The 24,444-nt window shown below is 46.3% G+C and overlaps 1 protein-coding gene across 4 annotated transcripts in view; it reads right to left on the reverse strand.

The window, feature by feature from the left end:
• The window catches only part of SLC4A2 (solute carrier family 4 member 2), a 1,409,997-nt gene that overhangs the window by 934,534 nt on the left and 451,019 nt on the right, over positions 1–24,444 (reverse strand). For all 4 annotated transcript variants that reach the window (XM_078662834.1, XM_078662833.1, XM_078662832.1 and 1 more), the window contains one exon: positions 24,061–24,287. In XM_078662834.1, coding sequence (XP_078518960.1) covers positions 24,061–24,287 — 227 coding nt within the window. The remainder of the gene's footprint in view (positions 1–24,060; positions 24,288–24,444) is intronic.

Raw genomic sequence — 24,444 nt, forward strand, 5'->3', positions numbered from 1 at the left:
AAATCTTACAACTACCTATGACATTTTGTTAGCGGAGGCTGACTGGCCCCCACCTTTTGTTCTCGCAGCTCCAAGAGGGGAGGAGGTGATCCTCCCTAGTTTCGCGCACACAGTCTCAAAAGAGCATGCACTGAATTTTGCAGAAGAGTGGGCTAAGGCTCTTGCGCCGGCTTTGTACCGTACACATTGTGGGTGGGATACATTTTCCCCACACCACGGGATTCCTTTATGGTCTATGCCACAGCCTCAATCTCAATATCCAATCCGACGTGAAGCTAAGGCTTCCGTCGCGGAAATCCTTGAACATTTGGAATATGAAGGTGTAATTGAAACTTGTGTGTCATCGATGAATATTCATGCGCAACCTGCGACTTAAAAATTTCTTTACTAATGTGGTTCTCACACTCGACAACACTATGTCACCTAGTCAAGATGTTGATCCTGAACTTACTTCTTTTAAACCCAAGAGTCTGTTCATGCCTCCTGTTTCTCACAAGTTACTCGACACATTTGAAAATGTGATCAGACAGGATCTTGCAAAACTCAATCTATACCCTCGCATTAAATCTAATTTGAAAAAACATGAATTGAACATGCTACGGAATTTGGCTAATGACGAAATATTTACTTTTCAAATGGCAGACAAGGGCGGCGCCCTCGTCCTAATGGACACTTGTTTTTACGAACAAAAAGTGGCAGAGCACCTATCGGATATAACTACTTACATCAAGTTAGACAATGACCCCACAATCATGATCATGGATACCTTGGTTCAAATACTGGATCACGCTGAACAAATGTCATGGATCAGCAACAGCCTACGCAGTTTTCTCACAGTAACTTACCCACGGAAACTAAGGCTGTACATGCTTCCGAAAGTTCACAAGAGTTTGAGCAACCTGCCTATTCGACCAATCGTCTCCGGGTGCGTCTCCATTTTAGCACCAGCCGGATGTTTGGTTGATCATTTCCTACATAAATGTGTCCAATCCTGGCGCAGTTATGTGAAAGACACAACCCATTTTCTCAATCGGTTGCAAGAGATTTAAGATCAGTATTCTCCTTCGTGGCTCATGTGTACAATTGATGTCACATCATTGTACACATCGATCCCGCTAAGAGATGGCATAGACGCCTGCGAATGGGCCTTGCTTCAATTACCCACTATGAGCGTTGAAAACGTTTTTTGTTTTTTTTACTTGAGCTGTTAACATTTTGTCTCCAGCACAGCTATTTAAAGTGGAAAGATGATTATTATCTACAAGTGAGCGGAATCTCCATGGGTTTTTCGGGGGCTCCCTCGTACGCCAACACTTTCATGTCACAGTTTGAGAATGAGCACATTTTTTAACAAGATCACTGGGGCACCAATCTGGTGTTCTATGCCAGATTCATTGACGATATTTTCCTCATCTGGAAAAACTCCAGAGAGGCTTTGGAACAATTAATTGTGGAACTAAACACCAAGCATGAGAGGATTAAATTCACACACAGCATCAGTCAAGACACCATTTCTTACTTAGATGGGTTGATACACAAAGGAGATGAGGGTTTCGCGACATCTGTGTACACCAAGCCGACGGACAAAAATAATCTATTACTGTACTCCAGCTTTCACCCGCCACAGTTAATACAAAATCTTCCATATTCACAGATGCTCAGAATGAAACGCATCACCTCGGACCACAACAAACTGGCCATTATCCTAACAGAATGAAAGATTTCAGAAGCGGGGTTATCCCGCATCCATTTTGGCTCTTGCAGCCAACAAAACAGAGCCACAAGATCGAACATCTCTGTTGCAAACAAAAGTTAAAATTGTTAACGTTCGACATGTATTTGTTTCTAAATTTTCAACTCGATCAAATGCCATCAAAAACATCATCAAATCAAGATGGGATGTTCTCAAACATGACCCAGATTTTAATGGTCTGTTTACAGAGGCACCATTATTTGCGTATACTAGGAGCAATAACATCAAAGACATATTGTCATCAACTCAGAAACAACAACAACAATATCGTGGCATGCGCAAATGCCAAAACTGTGTACATTGCAATAATGTCATCGATGGCAACGTTATCCATCATTCACACTCTGGTAAGACCATCACACTTAGACACAATTGTGACTGCAATACATCCAACATAATTTATACTATCAAATGTCCTTGCGGACTTTCATACGTAGGCAAAACATCACGTAAAGTCAAAATCAGGATGCCTGAACATAAAAGCACTATCCGCACCAAAAGTGTCACGTCACATTTTGCCGTACATTGGACAGAACATCACCATTCTAACGCTCAACTGAAATTCACCATACAAGAAGTGTTAGCACATGAACCAGGTAGCGACATCAACAGACAGCTTTCACAGAGGGAAGCATGGTGGATTAAACATTTACAGACCCTTGTACCAGGGGGGCTCAATGACAGGAACGAACTACTGTGTTTCATCTGATTGTTCTTTTCAATATTGTATGAACGATGGATGTTTGCTATCCTTATGTGATCTAGATTTTAAGTGCATCTACTTTCTGTCAATCGCAGCACACACCGTCGGGTTACTTTAGGATTGGGGCACAGTTTCTTCCAATGGTTTTTTTTTCTTCATTTTTTCACTCTTCAGCACTTTGGTTATTTTTTCCTTCACTTTTTTTTGGGTCGTTTCCATTTCCTATGTTTGCTTTCATTTCTTCCAGGGTCCGGTAGTTTCCCCTTAGATATTGTCACTTTTTTGAGTGTATATCTCTGTCCGTTGTTTCTAGGAGTGTTTCACCCCTTTTTTTCAAACAGCAGTATAGTGAAGGTTGGCTCCACATCTATTTTCCATGTTTATCCATCACATACTACATTTTTTTATGAGATATTAGCTATTTGCTTGGTATTGATGCAGCTTCGAGACTGCTGATTTGGTCGTATCTTTCGTTTTCTTGTTTATACACTCCAAGATGGCAGCAGAGTTCAGTCCTACGTCTATGTTGAATCCGGGTACTTCGCAGCATCACTCACGTCACCATGTTATTAGCGTTAGCAGGTAGGAACAATCACACGCTTTTCCGCGGCAGACGTACAAGCTTGTTTAGGAGGATTCTAGTGGCAGGTAAGAGTTGTCCTGCACTGTTTGTAAATCAAAATAATAATTTTTCAAAGCAACTAGTAGCGTTAGGTTTCAGGTGGCAGGTTTCTTCCAACTGGTTTCATGTTTGCTCAACAGGAGCGATTCCCGGTGTGACCACCATTGGAGGAGTTACCATCACGGCGTTTAAGATGGCATTTACTTGTGATTCTTCAAGGAGTCTTAGTTAAACCCAGCGGTGGGCTTTCATTCATTCCACCACAGTTGGCACAACAGGTAACAGATTCACACTGGATCTCGTTTTTAGTTATCTTCCTTGCAAAAGAGCTCTACAGCATTTTAAGTTGCTCATTCATCGTTTACTCACAGGGATATAGAGCCAGTCCTTGTACCAGTGGCTGAAGTTGTTTGTCCTCTAGCAACTCGTTAAGTAAGTGTACATGATGTTTCTTATCACCTTGGCAGCAGTCATGTCTGGCTGCAGGGCAGTCATTTAATTAAGCAGGCATTGTTCTCTCTATCATCGGGAACCGCAGTTTTTAATATCTGATCAAGGATCCCCTATCGGTGTTCAGGTCACATGTGAGTGGCCGCTCCGTCACCAGGCGGCTTTCTTTGTATAAATTCACCATCACTTTTTTTATCCCTCGATTCCGTATCATTTCACCGGCAGTTTTGTCTTTGGTTAGACTTGGTGATTCACTTTTTTCCACAGAGGTGTTGGTTCTTTCATTCTCTACGCAATTGACAGTGGGTAGCTACACCAGTGTTCATTGTCCTTTGTCACTACCACTCCTTTGACCACTGGCTTGTAACCCTGGTCGTTCTGACGCTCTTTCTCATTGGTCATTCAATATACTGAAGTGTAAAATCACAAAACTTGCAGAATGCTTAAGATTCTTTTATATGTTCTTCGTTTTACAGTGCCCCCGAAGAAGGGATTGCATCCCGAAATGCATTGGGCATGACTATGAATACAGTATAATATTGAAGCAACATGATTATATATGCTTGTTTGATTTAAGTTTGTTTTACACATGACAGTATGTTCACGACAACGGTAACAAAATGTGTTTCTTCTGTAGATATGGTTTCTTAAACAATGAGCACAATGCTTGTATGCAGTTTTTTGTGATTAATTACTTTTGACACTAAAAAGTGGTTGTACAAAAACTTTATTGATTCATGTTTTGATGCAATTTGTATTACCGTTGTTCATATCTTTAATACTTTAATTCTAGCAGTACGCCTGGCATACTGGTGGTGATTCATCAGTTCTTTTCTCTGTGTTTTTGGTTGGCAACCGTCCCACCAGGCAGCACGCATCAGTTGAGTACATTTCTTCACATTAGTTAATTAGTTGATTAAAGGGAGTGCACATACCTTGCTATTTCCTTCACCGATGAATAACCCACTTTTTACTGTTACCAAGCCAGACGGCTCGTACCGTTTGGTATTGGATTACCTGCATTTAAACTCGCATTGCCGTACCTGTGCACTACAGAATACCCACGGCTCTGCTCTTGTGGATGGTCTTTTGCAAAAACGGTTTAAAAACACACTTGACATTTCCAACGTTTTTTTGCCCACAATTTGGATGGACTAAGTTCCCAATGGACCAGTTTTACCTGTGGCGGCAAACAGCGCCAAATTAAACGTTTAGCGATGGGCTATAAGAATAGTCCAGGCGTGTTTGCTGCCCGTATTGTCTCTCTCTTGGGAGAGGGTAGACACGGATGCGTGTTCGTATGTGGATGACATATATCTCACAGACGACGAGGTTTGGGCGCATCTGTGTCGCGTTGACCGCATAATTTGTAACCTTGCGGACTTTGGTTACAAGTTCAACTTTGCGAAGTCTCACATTGCAGAGTACACAGTGTTGTTCCTGGGCTATGAGCTCAACAAGGAAGGCTGAGGCTTGGCTGCTCACTTCTTGGAGAAATGCGCACAACTGCGCGCTCCTACAACTCTGAAAAAATGACAGTCCTTGCTGGGATTTTTGAATTTCGGGCGTACTTACATTCCCGAATATGCCCAGCGTATCAAGACTTTGTATGCTTTGATACAACCTACTTTACCAAATCTTGCTGGCTGCCAGAACATTCCGCTATTTTGCAATCTTTGCAGGCTGATCTTCTAGAATCTAAATTCTTACTGACTCATGACAACCACACCAACCTGGTGATAAGAATCATCCCTGGGGCGGTGGGTTTCACGTACCTTACTTTTAACGAGGGAGACACAGTACCTATTGCTTACAAGTCACACTTGTACACTTCGGCTGAAATGCGGTTTTCCTCTGTGGAAAAAGTTTTGACAGCAGTGCAAATGGCGATTCTTAAGGAACGTGCGCTGTCACAGGGAAAACGCATAATGGTTGTTACCCCGTATCCTGCACTTGAGGCAGTTACAAAGGCCAGTGTACCGAATTCTAAAGCTTTGCACCCACGGTGGATACAATGGGCAGCATCATTGACATCTCCAGGTGTCACGTTTATTTTTGATGCCTCCTTACAGTCGCAGGAGTTTTTGCAGTATGAATTTGTTCATCCTGCGCCTTTGGCTATGCGGCCTTTGGAGGATTTCCATTGCATCATATACACTGATGGTTCAGCGCAAGTTGCGCATGGGTCTAAGCACGCATACGTTTCCGCTTGCGCCATTGTGGTAGGTGCCATGGTGAATGATGAGTTCAAGTCCAGAGTCGTGCACTCGCAGACTTTAGGGGACTGCACCGCACAATTAGCAGAGCTTCGTGGTCTGATGCTTGCATTGGACTAGCTGATACTAGTGTGACGACTCTTATTGTGAGTGATTCTTATTATTGTGCCCAGTCTTACATGAAAACTTGTCCTTTTGAATTCAGAATGATTTTCGTGATTCCAAGGGTAGCACAATAAAACATAAAATGATCTGGGTCCGAGTGGCTGAACTTAAAGAACAGTTGCCACTAGTGTTTGTAATTCACACTCTTGGTCATCAGCGCGTGGGAGTCCTCGATGTTGGCAATTCATTGGCTGATGAGGCCGCGAAATCAGCAGTATCGACATATTTGGTTCAGCAGTTACACGTTCCAAAAGTAAGATCGATGATGATATCTTGGCAGCTGTTGCTGCAACTGAGAGGGGAAGTAAATATCCTAAGGGATTCCCTTTGAAGTATTCATACCACTTAAGTCCTGATATAGTTCCTTATGTGAAAATACCCGACGTTGGTGAAAGGTTAATTCCCAACGCGGACCGCAGGCCCAAATTGCTTAGTGCAGCCCATGAAGGTGTTGCGTCTGCGCATGCGGGCGTTTCGGCTACTGTAGCTCAGTTACAACATGTTTCTGGTGGCGAGGACTGAACAAACAGACGCGTGATTATGTCCTTCAATGTGACATTTGCCAGCAGATTAAGCCTTCAACTGCTACACGTCCGCCCCAGACACAGTTGTACATTTCTAATAAACCAGTTGGATGTGTTTATTTAGATCACTGAGGTTATTTTTCTTCTGATACTGCGTATAAGTACATCTTAGTAGCAGTTGATTCATGCACACGCTTTGTGTGGGTGTGGCCACACCGCAGCGCTGATTCACGTACTGTCATAAGAGACTTGCGTGTCTTTGAAGGGATTTTTGCCTGTGGTACCTTCCATTCGGATCAGGGTCCGGCTTTCGCCTCTAAGGCGTATAAGGATGCCATGACTTCGTTGGGGCTCCAAGTCCAGTTTTCGTCTCCATACAGACCTGAGGGTAATAGTGTTGTGGAACGAATGAACCGAGATTTAAAGCAGTCTTTGACAGCTAGAGTTATAGGCACTGGCAGGAACTGGCTGGCCCACCTCAATGGCGTGCAGCGTGCTCTTAATAATCTCCTTAGAACATTTCTGGGTGGGCGGACCCCATACGAAATGCTCTTTGGTATCAAGATGTTTGTACCGGACCTTGACGGTCTACACCAGGCGGCTGTTGCTGCCTCCTTTGACGTAGATGAACATTGCAATGTTTTACAGAATCTACAAGAGACAGTCTTGTAAAGGAACATTTGCCCTCCACCTCCGATGATGCGTTGCAGATCCCGGTAGTTGGCTGGCTACCCCAAGTTGGAGAACTGGTTCGAGAGAAGATCGAAAACAAGAAAGAGTTTGGTCGCTCTTATCGAGCTCCGGTTCCTGTGCTTGGTGTGAAGGGCACTAGAACAGTCATTTTACCACCACTTCCAGGTTGTAAGGAAAACAGATACATCTCCATTGACAATGTCAAGATACACACAGAGTGGCCGATTCTTCTTAGTATGACACCGGCGGTCTCATGTCCTTCGATTTTGAAAAATTCTGTTTTGGCTCCGGCTTCTGATCCAATGCCTGATGTTGCCATCGAGATGCCTACAATTTCTAGTCCTTTATTGAGTACACTGCCTGGTACTCAACTTAATGAAACAGACTACACTTACCCAACTGACTTATCGATGCCTGATTTGCAAACTCGTTTGGCTACGGAATCCAGATTTTCATTTGACACTGATTCACACACATCGGGGAAGCATTCAAGAATTAGAGAGCTTGAAGAAAGAGGAGACTGATTCTGCAAGTGTTAATCTCTCTAAGGTCTCAACTACTAAGAAATATGTTCCTTTAGTACAAAAGCATTTTTCCTTGTCCTTTACTCTAATCATATCTCCTCAATGCCGGAAGAACATTCGAATTTTATTGGATTCAGGGGCGACAGGGAATTTCCTTGACATCCGAGTGGCCCGAGAAGCAGGAATTCCTTTTTTACCGAAACCACATCCAGAACCGGTGAGAGCGGTGGATGGATCTGAACTATCTTCTGGATTAATCACATATCAGACTCCTCAGATCGTGATGGTATGTGATAATGGACATTCTGAATCCATCTCATTTGATCTCATAGATACCCCCAATTTTGGTGCCATATTAGGAGTCCCTTGGTTACAAATCCACAATCCCCGGATCGATTGGGTGGCGCTAACTGCAACTTTAAACTCTAATCACTGTCTATTATAATGTTACAAAAAAGCCAGTGATTGGAACAGTTCTCTTTGTTGTGCTCTGCATATAGTAGCAGCAACTTCTTGTCTGCCGACACTCTATGAAGAGTACCAGTCTGTCTTTGATGAAGTTAAGGCTACTGCATTACCCCCACACCGGAGCTACGATTGTCGTATCGTACCTGTTAGTCACATTTACGCTCTAACCGCCCCTGAAACAGAATACTTACAGCAATACATTGAAGAAATGTTAAAAAAGGGTTTTATCAGACACTATACCTCACCTGTGTCATCGCCCATTTTTTTTTATTCCGAAGCGAGAAGGATGCCTCTGCGCTTGCTTGGATTATCGCGCACTCAACAAAGTCACCATAAAGAACAAATATCCCCTCCCACTTATTTCTGTTCTGTTGGATCAGATATGCGGAGCTAAGATCTTTACCAAAATAGATCTTAGAGGAGCATATCAGCTCATGCGCAAAACAGGGGGATGAATGGAAAACTGCGTTCCGCACCAAGTTTGGGCTATTTGAGTACTGCGTGATGCCGTTTGGCCTCTGTAATGTTCCTGCAGCATTCCAGTTCTTTGTCAATGACATCTTGAGAGAATACATTGACATCTTTGTGATCGTCTACATCGACGACATCCTGATTTACTCACAAACAGAACAGGAGCACAACATTCACGTAAAGAAAATTCTAGAGAAATTGAAGAATAATCAATTGTTTGCTAAACTGGACAAGAGCACTTTCCATACCAACATGGTGGAATTCCTCGGACTTGTGATCTCTCCAGAAGGAGTACACATGGATCCAAAGAAGATCGAATCTTTGGTCAACTGGTTCAGCCCTCGTTCGGTAAAAAGAAGTGCAATCCTTCATAGGGTTTGCTAACATTTATCGTGGATTCATTGATCATTTTTCTGATCTGCTGACTCCCATTACCCGACTTTTACGAAAAGGAGTTCCGTTTGAATGGTCTAAGGAAGCAGAACAAGCTTTCTGTACACTAAAAAAAGATTTACTACTGCTCCAGTCATCAAGCACGCTGATAATACACAGCCTTACTATGTAGAGGCGGATGCATCCCAATAGGATGTAGGGGGAGTACTTTCACAACGTGATAAAGATACGGGTCGTCTGCACCCTGTTGCATATTTTTCAAAAACTTTGTTGCCAGCTGAGCAGAATTACACAATTGGGGAGAGAGAGTTATTAGCCATCAAACTCGCCTTCCAAGAGTGGAGACACTATCTGCTAGGATCCCCTCATGTTGTTACCATCTATTCAGACCATAGGAATCTTCAATTCTTCAGATCAGCGAGAGCCCTCACCCCCGACAGATGAGATGGGTTTCCTTTTTTAGCGAATACGATTTTGTCATCACTTATAGTCCTGGGCCTCGGATAGGTCTGGAGAAATATATCTCACAAGATGCTTATCCCCCTATCATTCCTGACAACAAGATTATAGGAATAGAAAGTCATGGCAATACCTCTTCTCCGGAGTTCATAGATCAATTAAAAGAAAGTTATGACACCATTCCCAGAGAAAATTGGAAAAAAGACCCTGTAAACCAGATTAAAGACCACTTGTATTATCACGACAACAAATTATACATACCTACAGTGGCGTTGCAACAACAACTGTTACAATGGTGTCACAATAGCTCTTTGGCTGGACATCCGGGAAGTGAAAAGACACTTCAAACTTGTAAAAGAGGGTTCTGGTGGGAGGATATGGTGAAAGACGTCACTGCTTTTGTTAAGTCATGTCCAACTTGTGCACGTCAAAAATCATCTCATTGTGCTCCCACAGGGCTATTAAGAATCATAGCAATTCCTCTGGCCCCTTGGCATTCCATTAGCATGGATTTTATTACAGATTTTCCCCGAAGTCAAGACTACAACACCATATTTGTAGTTGTAGATATGTTAACGAAGATGGTGCACTTTGTACCCTTGAAGAAACTACCCTCTTCCAAAGAGTTAGTACAGATATTCCTAAACAATATACTTCGATAACATGGCTTACCTTCTGTAATTATTTCAGATAGAGGGTCTCAATTTGTGTCCAAGTTCTGGCAAGGCATGTGTACTGCTTTAGGAATAGACCACAGACTGTCTACCGCATATCATCCTCAGACTGACGGTCAAACTGAAAGAACTAACCAACCATTAGAGCAATACTTACGCTGTTTGTTATCAACACTCACAAGTGATTGGCTTCAAGCTCTTCCTCTGGCTGAATTTGCCTATAACAACACCACACATTCTTCTACTGGAGTATCCCTTTTCTTCTTAACACTAGCACAACACCCTAAATTCCTGCCCATTCCGCTCCCCTCCGAATTGTAGAGCACACCAGCCCTCACAGTTCATCATGAAGTCCTTTTATCCACCTGGGAACACGCCAAGACAGAATTACAGCGAGCCAAAGAAGCCATGAAACAACAGGCTGACAAACACCGGCGCCCTGAACCTACTTATCTAGTAGGAGAGAAAGTGTGGTTATCAACAAGAAACCTGAAACTGGGAGGACCTAGAAAACTGCAGCCTCAATATATTGGTCCTTATACCATAGAAAAAGTAATCCCTCCAGTTACATTAAAACTGCAATTGCCCGATGACATGAAGATACACCCTGTCTTTCATTGCTCCCTACTTAAAAAATATATCCCCCCCCCCTTATTCCAGAAACACCACCCCGCCAATACTAATAGAGGGTGAAGAAGAATATGAAGTAAATAAGATTTTAGATTCCCGCAGACACAAAGGAAAATTACAGTATCTCATTGATTGGGTAGGTTATGCACCTGAGGATAGGTCTTGGGAACCCACTGAAAATGTTCATGCCCCTGTATTAATTCAAAGGTTTCATGCTCTCCATCCTACCAAACCACGTCCCGGGAAAAGACCTTTGGGTGGGAGAACTGTTAAGGGGTAGGTTGCAGGCACTGGAAGCTCAGAGCTTTAATGCATGTACAGCGACTTCACTAGTTCACTAAGGTGGTAGTTTTTAGACGATCCCTAACTCCCATAAAGGGCAGTCTCACTTGTAAGACGATGCTTGGCTTACTGTTCCTGGCCGTGACCACGCCCCCTTCCTTGTTCCTGTGTGCCTGATAGCACTTCCTGTTTGTTAGATTCGTCTCCGTTGGAGTCTTGTACTTCTTGCGCCATTAAAGTTGCCTGGAGCCTTGCTGTTGGTTCGAGTCACCCTCCAACTTCACGTGAGTGTCGCTGTGCCGTTCCCGACCTTTGGGAGCAAGTCAGCGCTTCACGTTATTCCTTTTCCCCCTTTTTGCGAGTGCGATGCTGCTCCGCTCCGTTCACCATATTGGGAGCCGGCCAGCGCGTCTCGCTACTTATTCCCTTTTGTGTTTTTTTGCGAGGACGCCGCTGCTCCGCTCCGTTCACCATATCGGGAGCCAGCCAGCGCGTCTCGCTATTTCCCCTCCTTGCTCCTGCTGACGTCGCTGCTCTGCTCCATTCTTCATATCTGGAGCTGGCCAACACGTCTAGCTACTTCCCCACTCAGTGCACACAGACGGCGCTGCCCCGCTCCCTCCTCAAGTCAGGAGCCGGCCAGCGCGCCTAGTCTTCCCTTTCAATTCTTTGCGTGTGTGTGACAGCCCCTCTCTTGGTTCTTGGCGTGTGTGTGACAGCTCCCCCCTTGTGGTTTTGAATTTGAGCCGGCCTGTGCACCACGATAATTTTTTTGTTGTTGTTGTGATGGTAGGTGTGATTACCCGGTTGCTCCACACTACTCCTACTTAGGGAGACAGCCAGCTAAAATCCTTACTTCAAGTGTACAAGAACACTGCTCTTTTTACATCAGTGTTAGTAGCGCAGTGTTTCTAGCTCTGAGTACCTTCACGTTTTTGTGTCTTATTATTTACTGAATAATCGGTAATCCAATAAACGGAGTGTGGAAATTGCACTCTATTGTATTTGTTTGAACACTTATTCTGTTGCTTTTCTGTGTTGCTGTTGAGGTGAACCCGCCCGCGCTGCGGGTGCGAATATCAAGTGATTGCGCTATTTCCCTTGGGAGTAACGTCTCCTCAATGCACTCTGTAGGATTTCAATGAATATTCAATAAAAGTTCATCACTTTGTTCTGAAATGTTGTTTTTATTTTCATACCATTTTCACATTCTTCATATTATTATAGTCATAATATGTGTTTATCCTGTGATATTGATCATTAGTTGTGCCCAATGCATTTCGGGCTTCTGCCCTTCATCAAGGGACTTCGTATCTGAAGGCAAAACAAGTATAGCCACATTTCACAGCCGAAGGGACTTAATGATCGATTGGAATACAGTTGTCACCTTTAAAACCAGCACAGTTCATGTTAATAATATGAAGAATGTGAAAATGGTATGAAAATAAAAACAACATTTCAGAACAAAGTGATGAACTTTTATTGAATAATCATTGAAATCCTACCGAGTGCATTGAGGAGACGGTACTCCCAAGGGAAATAGCGCAATCACTTGTTATTATTTACTGAGACACCCACCTTGCTCTCTTAGTACCCCTGAGCAAATTTAGAGAGTGTGTGGATGAATGCTACGTCCCTGAGATATCCCTGCTCCCACTAGCCTCCCTGCGAAGTTCCTTCAGAATTATCAGTGATACTTATTGCTCTGAGATTGTTGGTAGTTCTTGTATAGTCAAACCAGCTTGTATCTTTATTTTTTAGCACTACGTCCATCCAGTTCCACATACCTGTGTTATCTGCTGTACCATCTGGGGGAAAGAGTGGTGGTGGTCACTCTATGATTTATTCCCCTCACTTTTTGATGCCTATTGCTTGTGAGTGAGTTCTAGATCTCCTCCAAGAGTAGCTGTTGGAGAGTGTTGGGACTAAGCGTCTTCGCTCCTCTGGAATCAAACTTGGATCCAATTGAGTATTGGTCTCTGACCCGACAGTTGTCAGGGTTTAATGAGGTGATAATTGCCTGCCGACAGGTGCGAACTCCCGGAGTGACCGACTCTCTTCGTTTTCCGGCCCTGCCTTCATTAAGCAGAGCTGAGCATAGGCCTACAACGTGTTCGAATGATTCTTTGCAGCTGCCACAGCCCCTGCAGTTGTGTTCTCATTTGGACAACACTAGCTGGCTAGATGTTTCAAGAAGGCATTCTTTACCTAGAGATATACAGGCAATTTGATTGCTTAGCCTATAGGAAATGATTGAAAACATGGTTATTTCAACAGAGGATCTAATTCTCTGTTTCTGTAAAAAGGTAGAAGTGTACATTTTTGGTAGCTCCAAGACGCCTAAGGGTATTCAAGTGCTCTATACATTATGTTATTATTCTTGCCAGCATTGAGAAAGTTCAGAATCACGAAAGGCAGTTGTGTTGACATACTACATTTCAGGGATGTTATTTGTGTGTGGGAGAAACTGGGGTGGGGCTGGCAGTTGTTTAAGGAGCGGCATCTGGTGCTGATAGGAAGTTCAAGCAATGAAGGAAGTGATCAATGACAAGAGGCAGTAGTTATGTGGTGCTGGGGGTTCTCTGAAAAGTACTCGGTAGAGAGAATTCAACTGAAGCACGTGCTGTACCTGGTAGGGCACCATAACCAAATCAATGAATATCTTCAAGTGTGAATCTAGGGCAGACAGCGATTTGTGGGTGATATATGTAGCCTATGAAATCTTCCTACTAAATGTTACCAGCACACACAACTGGCAGTGGCAGCATATGTGGCTGTATAGAGACTAATGATCATCATCTTTTTTTGCTTGTAAGGGAGGCAACAATGTGCAAAACTGCAAAGGTATGGTGAATTAGGAGAGAACAGATTCCATACATTTCAGAAAGTCTCCCTGAATATCAAACTGTTTCTCTGACATTTATAAAGATACGCAGTTTCACATATAGTCACTCAGGTCTACACAGTATATTGCAGGAAGAGTAAAAAAACCTGTACAATCTCAGTACCACGAAGTGTTACTTTGGTCAATGAAATGTTCTTTACGAGCCATAAAGTTGTTTGTTGGGTGAATTTAAGCAGCGTCCATTGGAAGAAGTTCTGTCAATGTAGCAACACAATCAAAAACAAAGAAGTGCTGCAATGCTGACTTGCACAAGGTTTGTTTCTTTTGTTGCCCTCATATACTGATAACCACATATGCTGTGTGTTAAAAAGTGTGCACTATCGCGTCTAGCATGTAGCCATATTTTATATACGCACACCAAAACTCACTGTACAGTCACGGAAAGGCAGGAGCAAGTGAGTGACGTAGAAGTAAGAAAAACTACGACTCCAGACTATTTTAGTCCCAGACCCATAGACAGGGTAAAACAAGCATTTACAATGCAATGGTTTCGCCTTTGGAAAAGTTAGAGCTATTGGCATTGTAAATGACAAAATTTGTATTTATGTGTTGGTTTTGAAAACAGATAAATAAATGGCATTGTCATTTACATTGCCAATAGCTTAATCTCTCGCAAATGTGAGACCTATTGTACCCTACGGACGAGCTCAGCAGACAGCAATTACTACCACACACACACACACACACCCATAGCCACACACACACACCCAGAGCCAGCCACACACACACACACACACACCCAGAGATGGTGTCACCCTCCCTCCCTTGAGATACCATCCTTCACACACCGCTCTGTGGAATGAACAGCAGAGTTGGCCCCTCCCAACCCCTGTGAGATAGATTGCATTCTTCACTCACTGCTCTGCATAATGAACTGCAGAGCCAGTCCCTCATCTGAGATAGCATCCTTCACACACCACCCTGCAGGATAAACAGCAGATCCAGCCACTGTATCGAGGAGCTCCAACCACCGCACAGGTCAGTGGGGGTCACCAGGGCCGACGCGTAGAAGGCGGAAAAGCAGAACACCCTGTTCTCCATTATCGTGGAGGGAGGCAGGTAGTTCCCGCGTAATAAACACCACGCAACATGCAGCTCGCAGACCCATCTGCCATTATTATAACCTCTGGCGACGTGTATGTCTTTACCACCATTAACGTCTTAACAGGGTGTGATACCGTCCATCTAACCAGTTTAAGAAACATTATACAGATGTTAACATTCCGAAATCAAGCTGTACACTTTTTTTGCAGTTGTGCACTCTCAATATAGAATTTTCTTTAAGTGGGCATGAATGTTTTAAATAGTCACACCCAACTCCAGTAATGTTTAAAGAGTATATGATTTCCTGCTGGGCAGCACCGGCACGTGACGGCATCCGCGGCGATAAGAAAACTACAGACGTGGGGAGGAGGGACAGTGCTGCGATTTAAACAGCTAGCCAGCTCCTTGCTTAATGAAGATGCCAGCCTTAATTAGAGAGCCTTCTTGTGGAAAAATGCCGGAATTCTGCCCTGGAAAAGGCGAACGAGCGTGGGGGAAACAGCAGAGCGCCGGAGCCCCGGGCCCAGCAGCGGGAGCTGCCCTGCAACAAGCCAACCTTTGTCCTGCCGCGTCCCAGGGGGCCTCACTCCCCCTCGCCGCATTTCTTCCGGAATGGGGGCTGGGGTGCACCCGTCCAGACTCACAAGGGCAGGCAGCTAATGGCTACGCTGCTTCGAGAGGGTGGTTGAGGGAGGTGATTCGAGCTTCCCTATGTATTTTAACATTTTTAAGAAGCGCTATGAACCCTTCCTCTAGCGTTGTCTGCAGCCCGGCATGTGCTGAGACTGGCGTGACAGATGATACCTTCTGAGAGTTGACAGAACTCCAAAGCCCACTGTTTCCGGGCCTACGAGAGAGGTGTGTGTCTGTCTGTCTTTGCGCGTGTGTGTGTTTGTCTCTGTCTGATACTACTCAATAGCAAACCTCTCACATCCTGACACTGGTACAAAGCATGAAAAGCCCTAAAGTCAACCTGCAGGCTTTATTGTCATACTAACAAAACAAAAAAGTTCAGATGTGTAAATATGCCAGAATGCAAACTGAGCACACATTGTTGCAGCTTGGAAAAGAGCATTCAGGTCAAGAAAGGAAAAACAGACCGTAGGCTTCCACCAAGGCTTCATGAACTAAATGTTAACACGAGAAGAGGTGAATACTTGTAAATTTGTGTCCTCTTGATATGGCCTGATCACTGCGTTTCTATGTATAGCTCGCATTAAAGTCCGGGCACTCTGAAGTGGCACGCTTTTCCAAAGACATAATGAGTACATTAAAAACAGAAAAAGATACTCTTGTTTAGTTTGCGGCCACCACCGGAGGTGGGTGGCACTGGGCATCATCCGTGCAGCGGCAGGCACGGGTGGCTGTGAGTCCTTCTGGAGTCCGCTCCAGACAGGGGGACGGTGCATCGTGACGCACACATTCCAGCACAACCGGCTTCAGCTCCCACCCTGGGGAGAAACCTCCGCTGTTGAACAAAGGAAAGCGTCTGACAGACGCCGAGAACACTGCCCCGCTTCACACCGCTGGACCCTTGAAGCCTCTCTTTCATGTGCCCCGAGAACTACCGTAACACCACCAGACAGTAGGCAAGCGTGGTGTGAGGTAGGACCACGTGCCGCTTACCCACAAGAACTCACCAATAATGACTCCCACTCACAATGACCCCTCAAAACTACGACTACCCCCTTATCTCTCCCACCTTGCCTCCAGATTGTGAGTTGTATTAGCCCGCGGGCTCGGAGGACGCGCCGCGGCCGCCTGCCACCGCTGCCCGTCTACGCCTGGCTTGGCTCAGGGAGCAGGGGCTGCTGTGCGCTGCTGCTGCTGCCGCTGCCTCCGCTCTGAGCTGCCTCCTCATCACCAGCCCGCCTCTGCTGCAAGGTCTTGGACTGCGCTGTCGCTCTGGTAGTCCACATAATAATGGGAAAGAGAAGCGAGGCCCGCAAAGCCATCAGGATGGCTCCAGGGGGGCCCCCAGCCCGCAGGGACTTGCTCTGTATGTAATCACTGAGGAAATCATTGTCAGCCTGCCTGCACTCATACACACAGGCAGAGAGGGCATGACTAAAAGCGCAGAGCGCCAGCTGCGGCGGGCGGCAAGACCCGGAGCGGAGTGCCGGGATCGGGAGCCGAGGAGCAGGGAGCCGGCAGAGGGTCCAGGGAGGGGAGCACGACCCTCGCAGACCCCGCCTCAGTCTCCTGGAGCACGGGCACCGGGGCGCACGAACCTACCCGTGCCCGGGTGTTACTCAGGGCCACACCGCGGGGGCACAGAGTGTGCACCCAGTCTCTCGGCAGCACATACCGGTTTTCGTTTCATTTCGGCTTTTAAGGCAAAGAGAGAGGTCTGGGAGAGGAGCGGTCCCCTCGGCGGACAGGACTCTTGGAAGGCAGCAGAGCCAAACAGCTCCTGAAAGACACGGACAGCGGGAGGGGGGCAGGATACGACCACACAGGACCGGGAGACACGCAAAGACGTAAAACAAAAAGGGAGACGACATGAGACGGGGTAGACGTATAAAATGCTGCTTACCTGATCGCAAATACAAAGTACTTCCTGGCAACTTCAATCGCGCAGCCCACTCCTGCAAAAGACACTTCGAAAAAGACCAAAACATGCCGAGACAAAAAAATATATATAACATCCGCCCACCGCCGCATGACGCTGTTAAAGGGGCGGGATGAGTAAAAATCACCGGAACGCCCACGAATCTGATCCGGCAATGACGGACAGATCTCTCTTCCAATGGCTAGCCTCCATTTATGGAGCTAGCCAATGGAAGTGAGAGGCGGGACAAAGGCACATACTGTTCTCAAAAGATTTCGCCTGCACGAACGCTGCTGCGCAGCGGATCGCCAGGCGAAACCTAAAAAAAACACAGGCACAGTACTGTATAAAGCAATCTCTTTGCAGAAAACAGAGTAACTGAGAAGCCTGCTTGAGATGCGGGAAAGACTCTGGCAAACATAACTGCTGGGACAACCGTGGAGCTTGGTTACAAAGTAAATGCTTCCAAGTGGTGTCAGCAAGGGAAATCAGTGCAAGAGAATAGCTGTGTGGCGACTGTAAATATTAAAGAAAACAAACACTGGCAAATTCTTCAGGTCTCACCTTTGAGACTTACTGGTTTTATCAAAGTTTTTAGTTATGCTGATGTACCCTGATTCTGTGCAGCATTGCTAAATGTAAAAAAAGCCTATGATCAGCCGTGTAATTTCGTAGGCGCATGCACCACGTATGCAGGTGCCTACAAAATGATGCCGCAATCTCTTCTTTTTATTTGCCAATCCAAGTAGGATAGGTAAATAAAAAGAAAAAAATATGTAAAAGCATTTTTTTTACGTACGGGTCAACACGCAGGGCTTGAGAGAGAGAGAAGGGGGCGCAACACTGAGGGTGCAGGTGGGGGAATCAACGGGTGGAGAGGAGAAGTTACAGCGACACCAAATGAAGGTGCTGGGGAGCAGGGTGGGGAGAAGAAACAAGGGGTGATATAGCAACGTGGAGAGGCTTGGGAAGAAGCACACAAGTGAGAAAGGAACGGTGAGGACATGAGAGTGAAGGCAATATGAATGGGGGAAGGAAGAAGCTCACAGGTGACAGTGAGCAATATGGAGTGCATGTGAAGAGAAGTATAAGAGGGGGACAGCTGGAAAACACATGCACTCTCATGGAGTGCTAAAAAAAGTAATGCTTGAGAAGCAAGCAGCAGAAGCAAAGAAGCTAACTAATCAAAAGAGATGCTATAGAGGTCACGCTCTATGGGAAGGACGAACACAAGATTGACATGAATAAGAAGCAGGCAGATGAGAGGGACAGAAATGCAATCAAATGGTAAGCAATGTGCAGGCTTCAAGCCCCTGTATGCTTTCTCTAAGCACACAATATGTCTTTACAGTGAGAGAGTTTGTAACATGAGGGAGGCAGCAACACGTAGTATGGGGAAGAGAAGCAAACAAGGAAGAGAACTGAAAACACATGCACCCTTGAGGATTACTTAAATAAAAAGAAAAAAGTAGTTCCCTAAATGCCAGTACTGCAAGCCATCTAATGAGAAGCAAGCAAATGACAGTGGCAATGAGGCAAACCAATGGTAAGCAATAGGCAGGTTTAAGCCCTCCTTAAGACTGTGGTAAGCTGAAGATACGTCTTTTGCAATCACACCGCTTGCACTTTCTGGTAGGGTCGACCTAACAACATCGTTAAATGCCAATCCGAGATTAAAAATGTTTTTTGATTAAAGGACAAGTTACTTACCTTCGGTAACGCCTTATCTAGTAGAGACATGATCTAGCCTCGGATTCCTTACCTTTGAATTTCCATTCATCAGTAGACGTTCCATTCATCACAGACGTCAACTGCGCGTGACGTCTGTGCACCGTGTCCGTCGTCTTTGTGATGTCTACGTCATCAATATAACCGCCACTCTGGCGCGCTGACGTCAGTACTTTTAACGACTTTCCACGCCAGAAGCGACTGCCCATAGTGTGTCAAAAAACTAACAACTAGGGTCCTGAAGGGGAACGTCCCTGCCACTGAAACCCAATACCGCAGTGCGGGGAGGGTGGGTGGGTCAGTAAGGAATCTGCGGCTAGATCATGTCTCTACCAGATAAGGCGTTACCGAAGGTAAGTAATTTGTCCATCTGATAGAGACATCTAGCCGGAGACGCATTACCTTTGAACAGATACCCAAGCAATATTATCCCCAGAGAAGGGACTGCGGAACGGCTTACACCAGAAAATCCTGCAAAACAGATCGACCAAACAGGCCTTCTCTGTGAACCTGGGAGTCCAGGCAGTAGTGTCTGGCAAACGTGTGCAGAGATGCCCAGGTGGCAGCTTGGCAGAGATCAGCAATGGGAAAACCACATTGGAGATGCCTTGGTGGCCGCTTTTGCCCTGGTTGAATGGGCCCTAAGCCCTTCAGGGGAATCCTTCTTTGCTAAGGCTCAACAATTTCTTATACAGAGGATAACCCATCTGGAAATAGTCCTCTTATGGACAGCATGGCCTCTCTTTGCACCCACGTACTCTAGAAAGAGTTGGCCATCCACCTGGAACTCTTGGTTCGATCAAGGTAGAACGATAACATTCTTTTATGGTCGGAGACATTCCTCCTCTTTGGAAGGATGCGGAGGCGCATAAGGGGTGGGCAAGGTAACCGACTGTCCCAGATGGAAGGGTGTTTTCCACCTTTCGTAAGAAAGATGCCCTAGTTCAGAGTACTCCCTTGTCTGGGAAGGTCGTCAGGTAAGGAGGCTTTGAAGATAGCGCCTGTAGTTCGCTGACTCTCCTGGCAGAGGTTATTGCTACCAAAAAAACTATCTTGATGGTGAGCAACCTCAGAGGACAGTTATGCAGCGGCTCAAATGGTGCACACATCAAAAAGGTGAGCACCAAATTAAGGTCCCACTGGGGCATGAGGAAAGGTGAAGGGGGAAACAAATGGGTTAGGCACTTCAAAAATGTCTGCACTATAGGAGATTTGAATAAGGATGGCTGATCAGGCAGCCGAAGAAAAGAAGAAAGAGCCTAAAGGTAGCCCTTCAGAGTGGCCAGAGCAGAGCTCTGTTAGGTCAATGAAAGTATAAACAGAAAGACTTGAGATAATGAAGCAGATAAGGGGTCGATCGATCTGTCTGAACAGTATTTACAACATTTGTTCCATCGGCAGGCGTATACCGATTTTGTGGAGGGACGCCTGGCTGCCAAGATAACCTCACAGACTTCAGGACAAAGGTCAAAAGCTGTCAACTGTCGCCACTCAATCTACATGCAAGGAGGCGGAGAGTGGATAGGTTCGGGTGGAGACCCCTCCCCCGCTGGTGCGACAGAACATCCTTCCGAAGAGGCAGCCTCACCAGAGGATCGACGCTCATGTCTAGAAGTTCGGGATACCAAACTCTCGGTGCCCAGTCAAGAATAACTTGTGACCGGTTGCTCCTGAACTTCTGGAGCACTCTGGGCAGGAGTGGTATGGGCAGAATGGCATATAGGAGATCTGAACTCCACTCGAGACGAAAAGCGCCGCCTTGGAAACTTCTGCGGCCAAACTCTGACATTGAAGCGCACAGATCCAACCAAGGCTCTCTACCCCGCTGAAAGAGACCTTGTGCCACCTCCAGATGGAGACACCATTCATGATCCGCATAGGCACCTTTGGCTGAGCTTGTCCACCCTTGCGTTCAGGGAACCAGCCAGGTGTTGAACTACCAGGGAAATGCCCTGTTGTTCCAGCCAAGTCTAGAGCCGCAGGGCCTCTTGACAGAGGAACCACAAACCCACTTCGCCCTGTTTGTTGCAGTACCACATGGCAGCAGTATTGTTCATGAACACCTGAAAGAGCCTTACCTTTATTGATGGTAAAAAGGCTTTTAGTGAATGCCGAATCGCCTGCAGCTCCAACAGATTGATATGGAGCTTGGCTTCCGCCTTAGACCAGAGTCCTCTGATCTCCACCCTTTCCAGATGGCCGCCTTATTCCAGAAGGGACACGTCCTTCACTACTGTAAGGTCTGGGTTGGGAAGGGAGAGGGGTCTGCCCTGGAACCAATCGCAGTTCGTTAGCCACCACTGCAGGTCGTTCACAGTGCCCTTAGATATCTGAACCAGCTTGGTGAGATTTCCTCGATGCTGTGCCCATTAGAACTTCAGTTCCACTGCAGAGCCTGCATGCGCCTTCCATGCGTGGGTCACAAGCAGGATGCAGGAGGCCATGAGGCCTAACAGCCTCAGAGTCATTCTCACCGAAATCCAGAATAGAGTCTGAACCATTTGTATCATAGCCTGAATATCCTGGACTCGTCGCTCTGGAGGATAGGCCGAAACTACACCATGTCCAGAATTGCTCCAATGAAAGGGAGCGTTAGGGCGGGAGTCAGGTGTGACTCAGCACGTTGATAGTGAACCCCAGCGAATGCAGGAGGTTCGCCATAGTCTGGAGGTGGAAGACAACTGTTTGGGGTGAGTCCACCTTCAACAACCAGTTGTTGAGGTAGGGGAAGATTGGAATCCTTGATCTAAGCAGACGGGCTTCGACTGCTTCCATCACCTTTGTGAACACCCGAGGGGCACTGGAGAGGCTGAAAGGGAGCAGGTAAACTGAAAGTGCTTGTGGCCCAGCGTAAACCGCAGGTAGCGACGATGGGCAGGCAGAACGAGGATATGAATATAGGCGTCCTGCAAGTCCAGCGCTACCATCCAGACTCCGGGGTCCAAATTCTTTAAGTCTTTAAAGAGTTCAAGGGCAGCATCTGCCTTGTCTCCAAAGAGACGGAAGCCATCAAAGGACATGTCCATGAGGTTGGCCTGGACATCCCCTGAAAAAACAGACGTCCTCAACCAGGCGTGGCGACGAACAGCCACCGTCGTCGAAATCACTCTACCTAGCGAGTCCGTCATCTCCAAGCCACATCTGATGGCGAACTTAGCTGCTTCTCTCCCGTCTGATATGGCCTGAAAGAGTAGGGCCCATTCCTCTTGCGAAATCCTCAGCAGCACTTGCGCAACCGTATCCCATATCGAATGGGAGAAATGGCCCAAAAGGCATGTGGTGTTCACCCACCCCAAGGCTAGACTGGCAGGAGAAAGATTTTTCTTCCTAAAGCTCTCCAGTCTTTTGGATTCCCTGTCTGGGGGTGCGGAAGGGAACAGGCCACAGGAAGTGGAAGCCTGGACCACCAAGCTTTGGGGGTGGGGTGGGGTGGGGTGGGGTGGGTAGTGAGGAAAGTTGCGTCGCCCGATGCTGGGCGATGGCAGCGGGTGATCATCCTATTCACAGTAGCCCCTGTGCTGGGTTTGGAACATGTAGCCAGGGTGGGAGGTGAAGCATGTCAGTATCTGGGGAGGTGTCCAACCAACTGGCATCACCCAGTTACTCATACCAGTCCGTATCCTGGTGATGTAGGATTTCTAAGGAATCCTGTTCCCCCTCCCAATCCTCTTCCTCGAAACCTAAACCTTCAGAATAAGGCAGGGTACGCGGTATGGAGCCGTACGGCTCCGTCGGCGCCAGTCTCAGCTTTGGGGAAAGCCCAACCGGCTCCGTGTCATCAGGAATGAGAATCGGGGCACTGCCAAGGATCTCAGCGATGGACGCAATGTCAGGGAAGGTCGCTTAGGGGGTGCGACTGGCATCGGGCCAGACCCCGGAACGGGTCCACTCGACGAACAGGATTTCGACTCACCGGAGCGGTGATCAGACCTTCCTCTCGACCAAGACCTGGACCAAGATCGAGACTGACGTGGTGATCGCCGAGGTGCAGGGCGCCAGGCCGCGAGAAGCTTTAGGGACCGCACCCACAAAGCCTTCGGCGCCATGGCCCGGCAGTCGGAGCACGACTTGGAGTCGTGCTCGTGCTCCAGGAACCAGAGACAAACTAGATGGGTGTCCTTGACCGAAATGGCGCTGTGACAGGCACTGCACGGCTTGAACCCTGAAGTCTTCTTACTCGACATGACACACCAACAAAGTCGACAAAAAGTCAGAAAAGTCTGTCAAAAGTTGACAGGGGGTAGCTCTCTTCAACGGATCAGCACTGATGGCGCAGGAAGAAAAGAACTGACGTCAGCGCGCCGGAGTGGCGGTTATACTGACAACGCGGACGTAACACCGACGACGAACACAACACCAACGACGTCACATGGAGTTGACCGATGCCACCTAATAGCGTTCAGGGATACTGATAAGAAAAATCTTCCGGATCCAGCCTGACGCCTGGAAGTAATAAGGTAAGAAACTGTGGCTAGATGTCTGTATCAGATCTAGAGTTTAACAGCTGGTAAATTGAAGGAAATAGTTTAGATAAATAGATTGTCACAAATGGCATTCCACAAGTTTTTTTTCTCAGTGATCACATACAACTGAGTGCAGGATGTGCCCACCCTTAACCTAAGCATAAACCTTAAGTAGTAGAAGTGCTTGTACATAACCTGTGTGGCGAGGTGATGCTTAAACATATCTCTGTGTGAAGAAGGTGCCTTCACATTCCCAGTATAGAGGCTGAGCAAGCATAATATTCTTGTGTTCAGGTACTGTCCACACAAAACTGTTTTTGGCTTTAACTGATGAGGACGTACCTGCACATCCCCTAGGGAGGCTCCTTCTTCAGTTGATTTCTCAGGTTCTGTGTCAAAAGCCTCATCTTCATCTTCCTCGCCTTCCTCTATTGTTGGAGTTTCCCCAGGAATGGAGGCTCTCCTCTTTTTCTTCCTTGGCTTCTTTGGTACTGCCTTCTTTTTGCGGGCATCTGAGGGGAGGTGTGTTGAAAGTGGGTGATGGATGTGATGTGAAGATTGCCGATGGTCTGCGAAAAACAAAAATGAATATGTGAGCTGACAGAAGTAAACGATAATGCATTTCAGTAGATCATTTGAGCACAAGCATTATGGCACCATTTCGAAGGATTTTCACAAGATTTAGTCACAATATCCCATTCTGCCAAGAGGATTTCAGAACTGAGG

This window comes from Lissotriton helveticus, chromosome 10, assembly GCF_964261635.1.
Source record: "Lissotriton helveticus chromosome 10, aLisHel1.1, whole genome shotgun sequence".
NCBI lineage: Eukaryota > Metazoa > Chordata > Amphibia > Caudata > Salamandridae > Lissotriton > Lissotriton helveticus.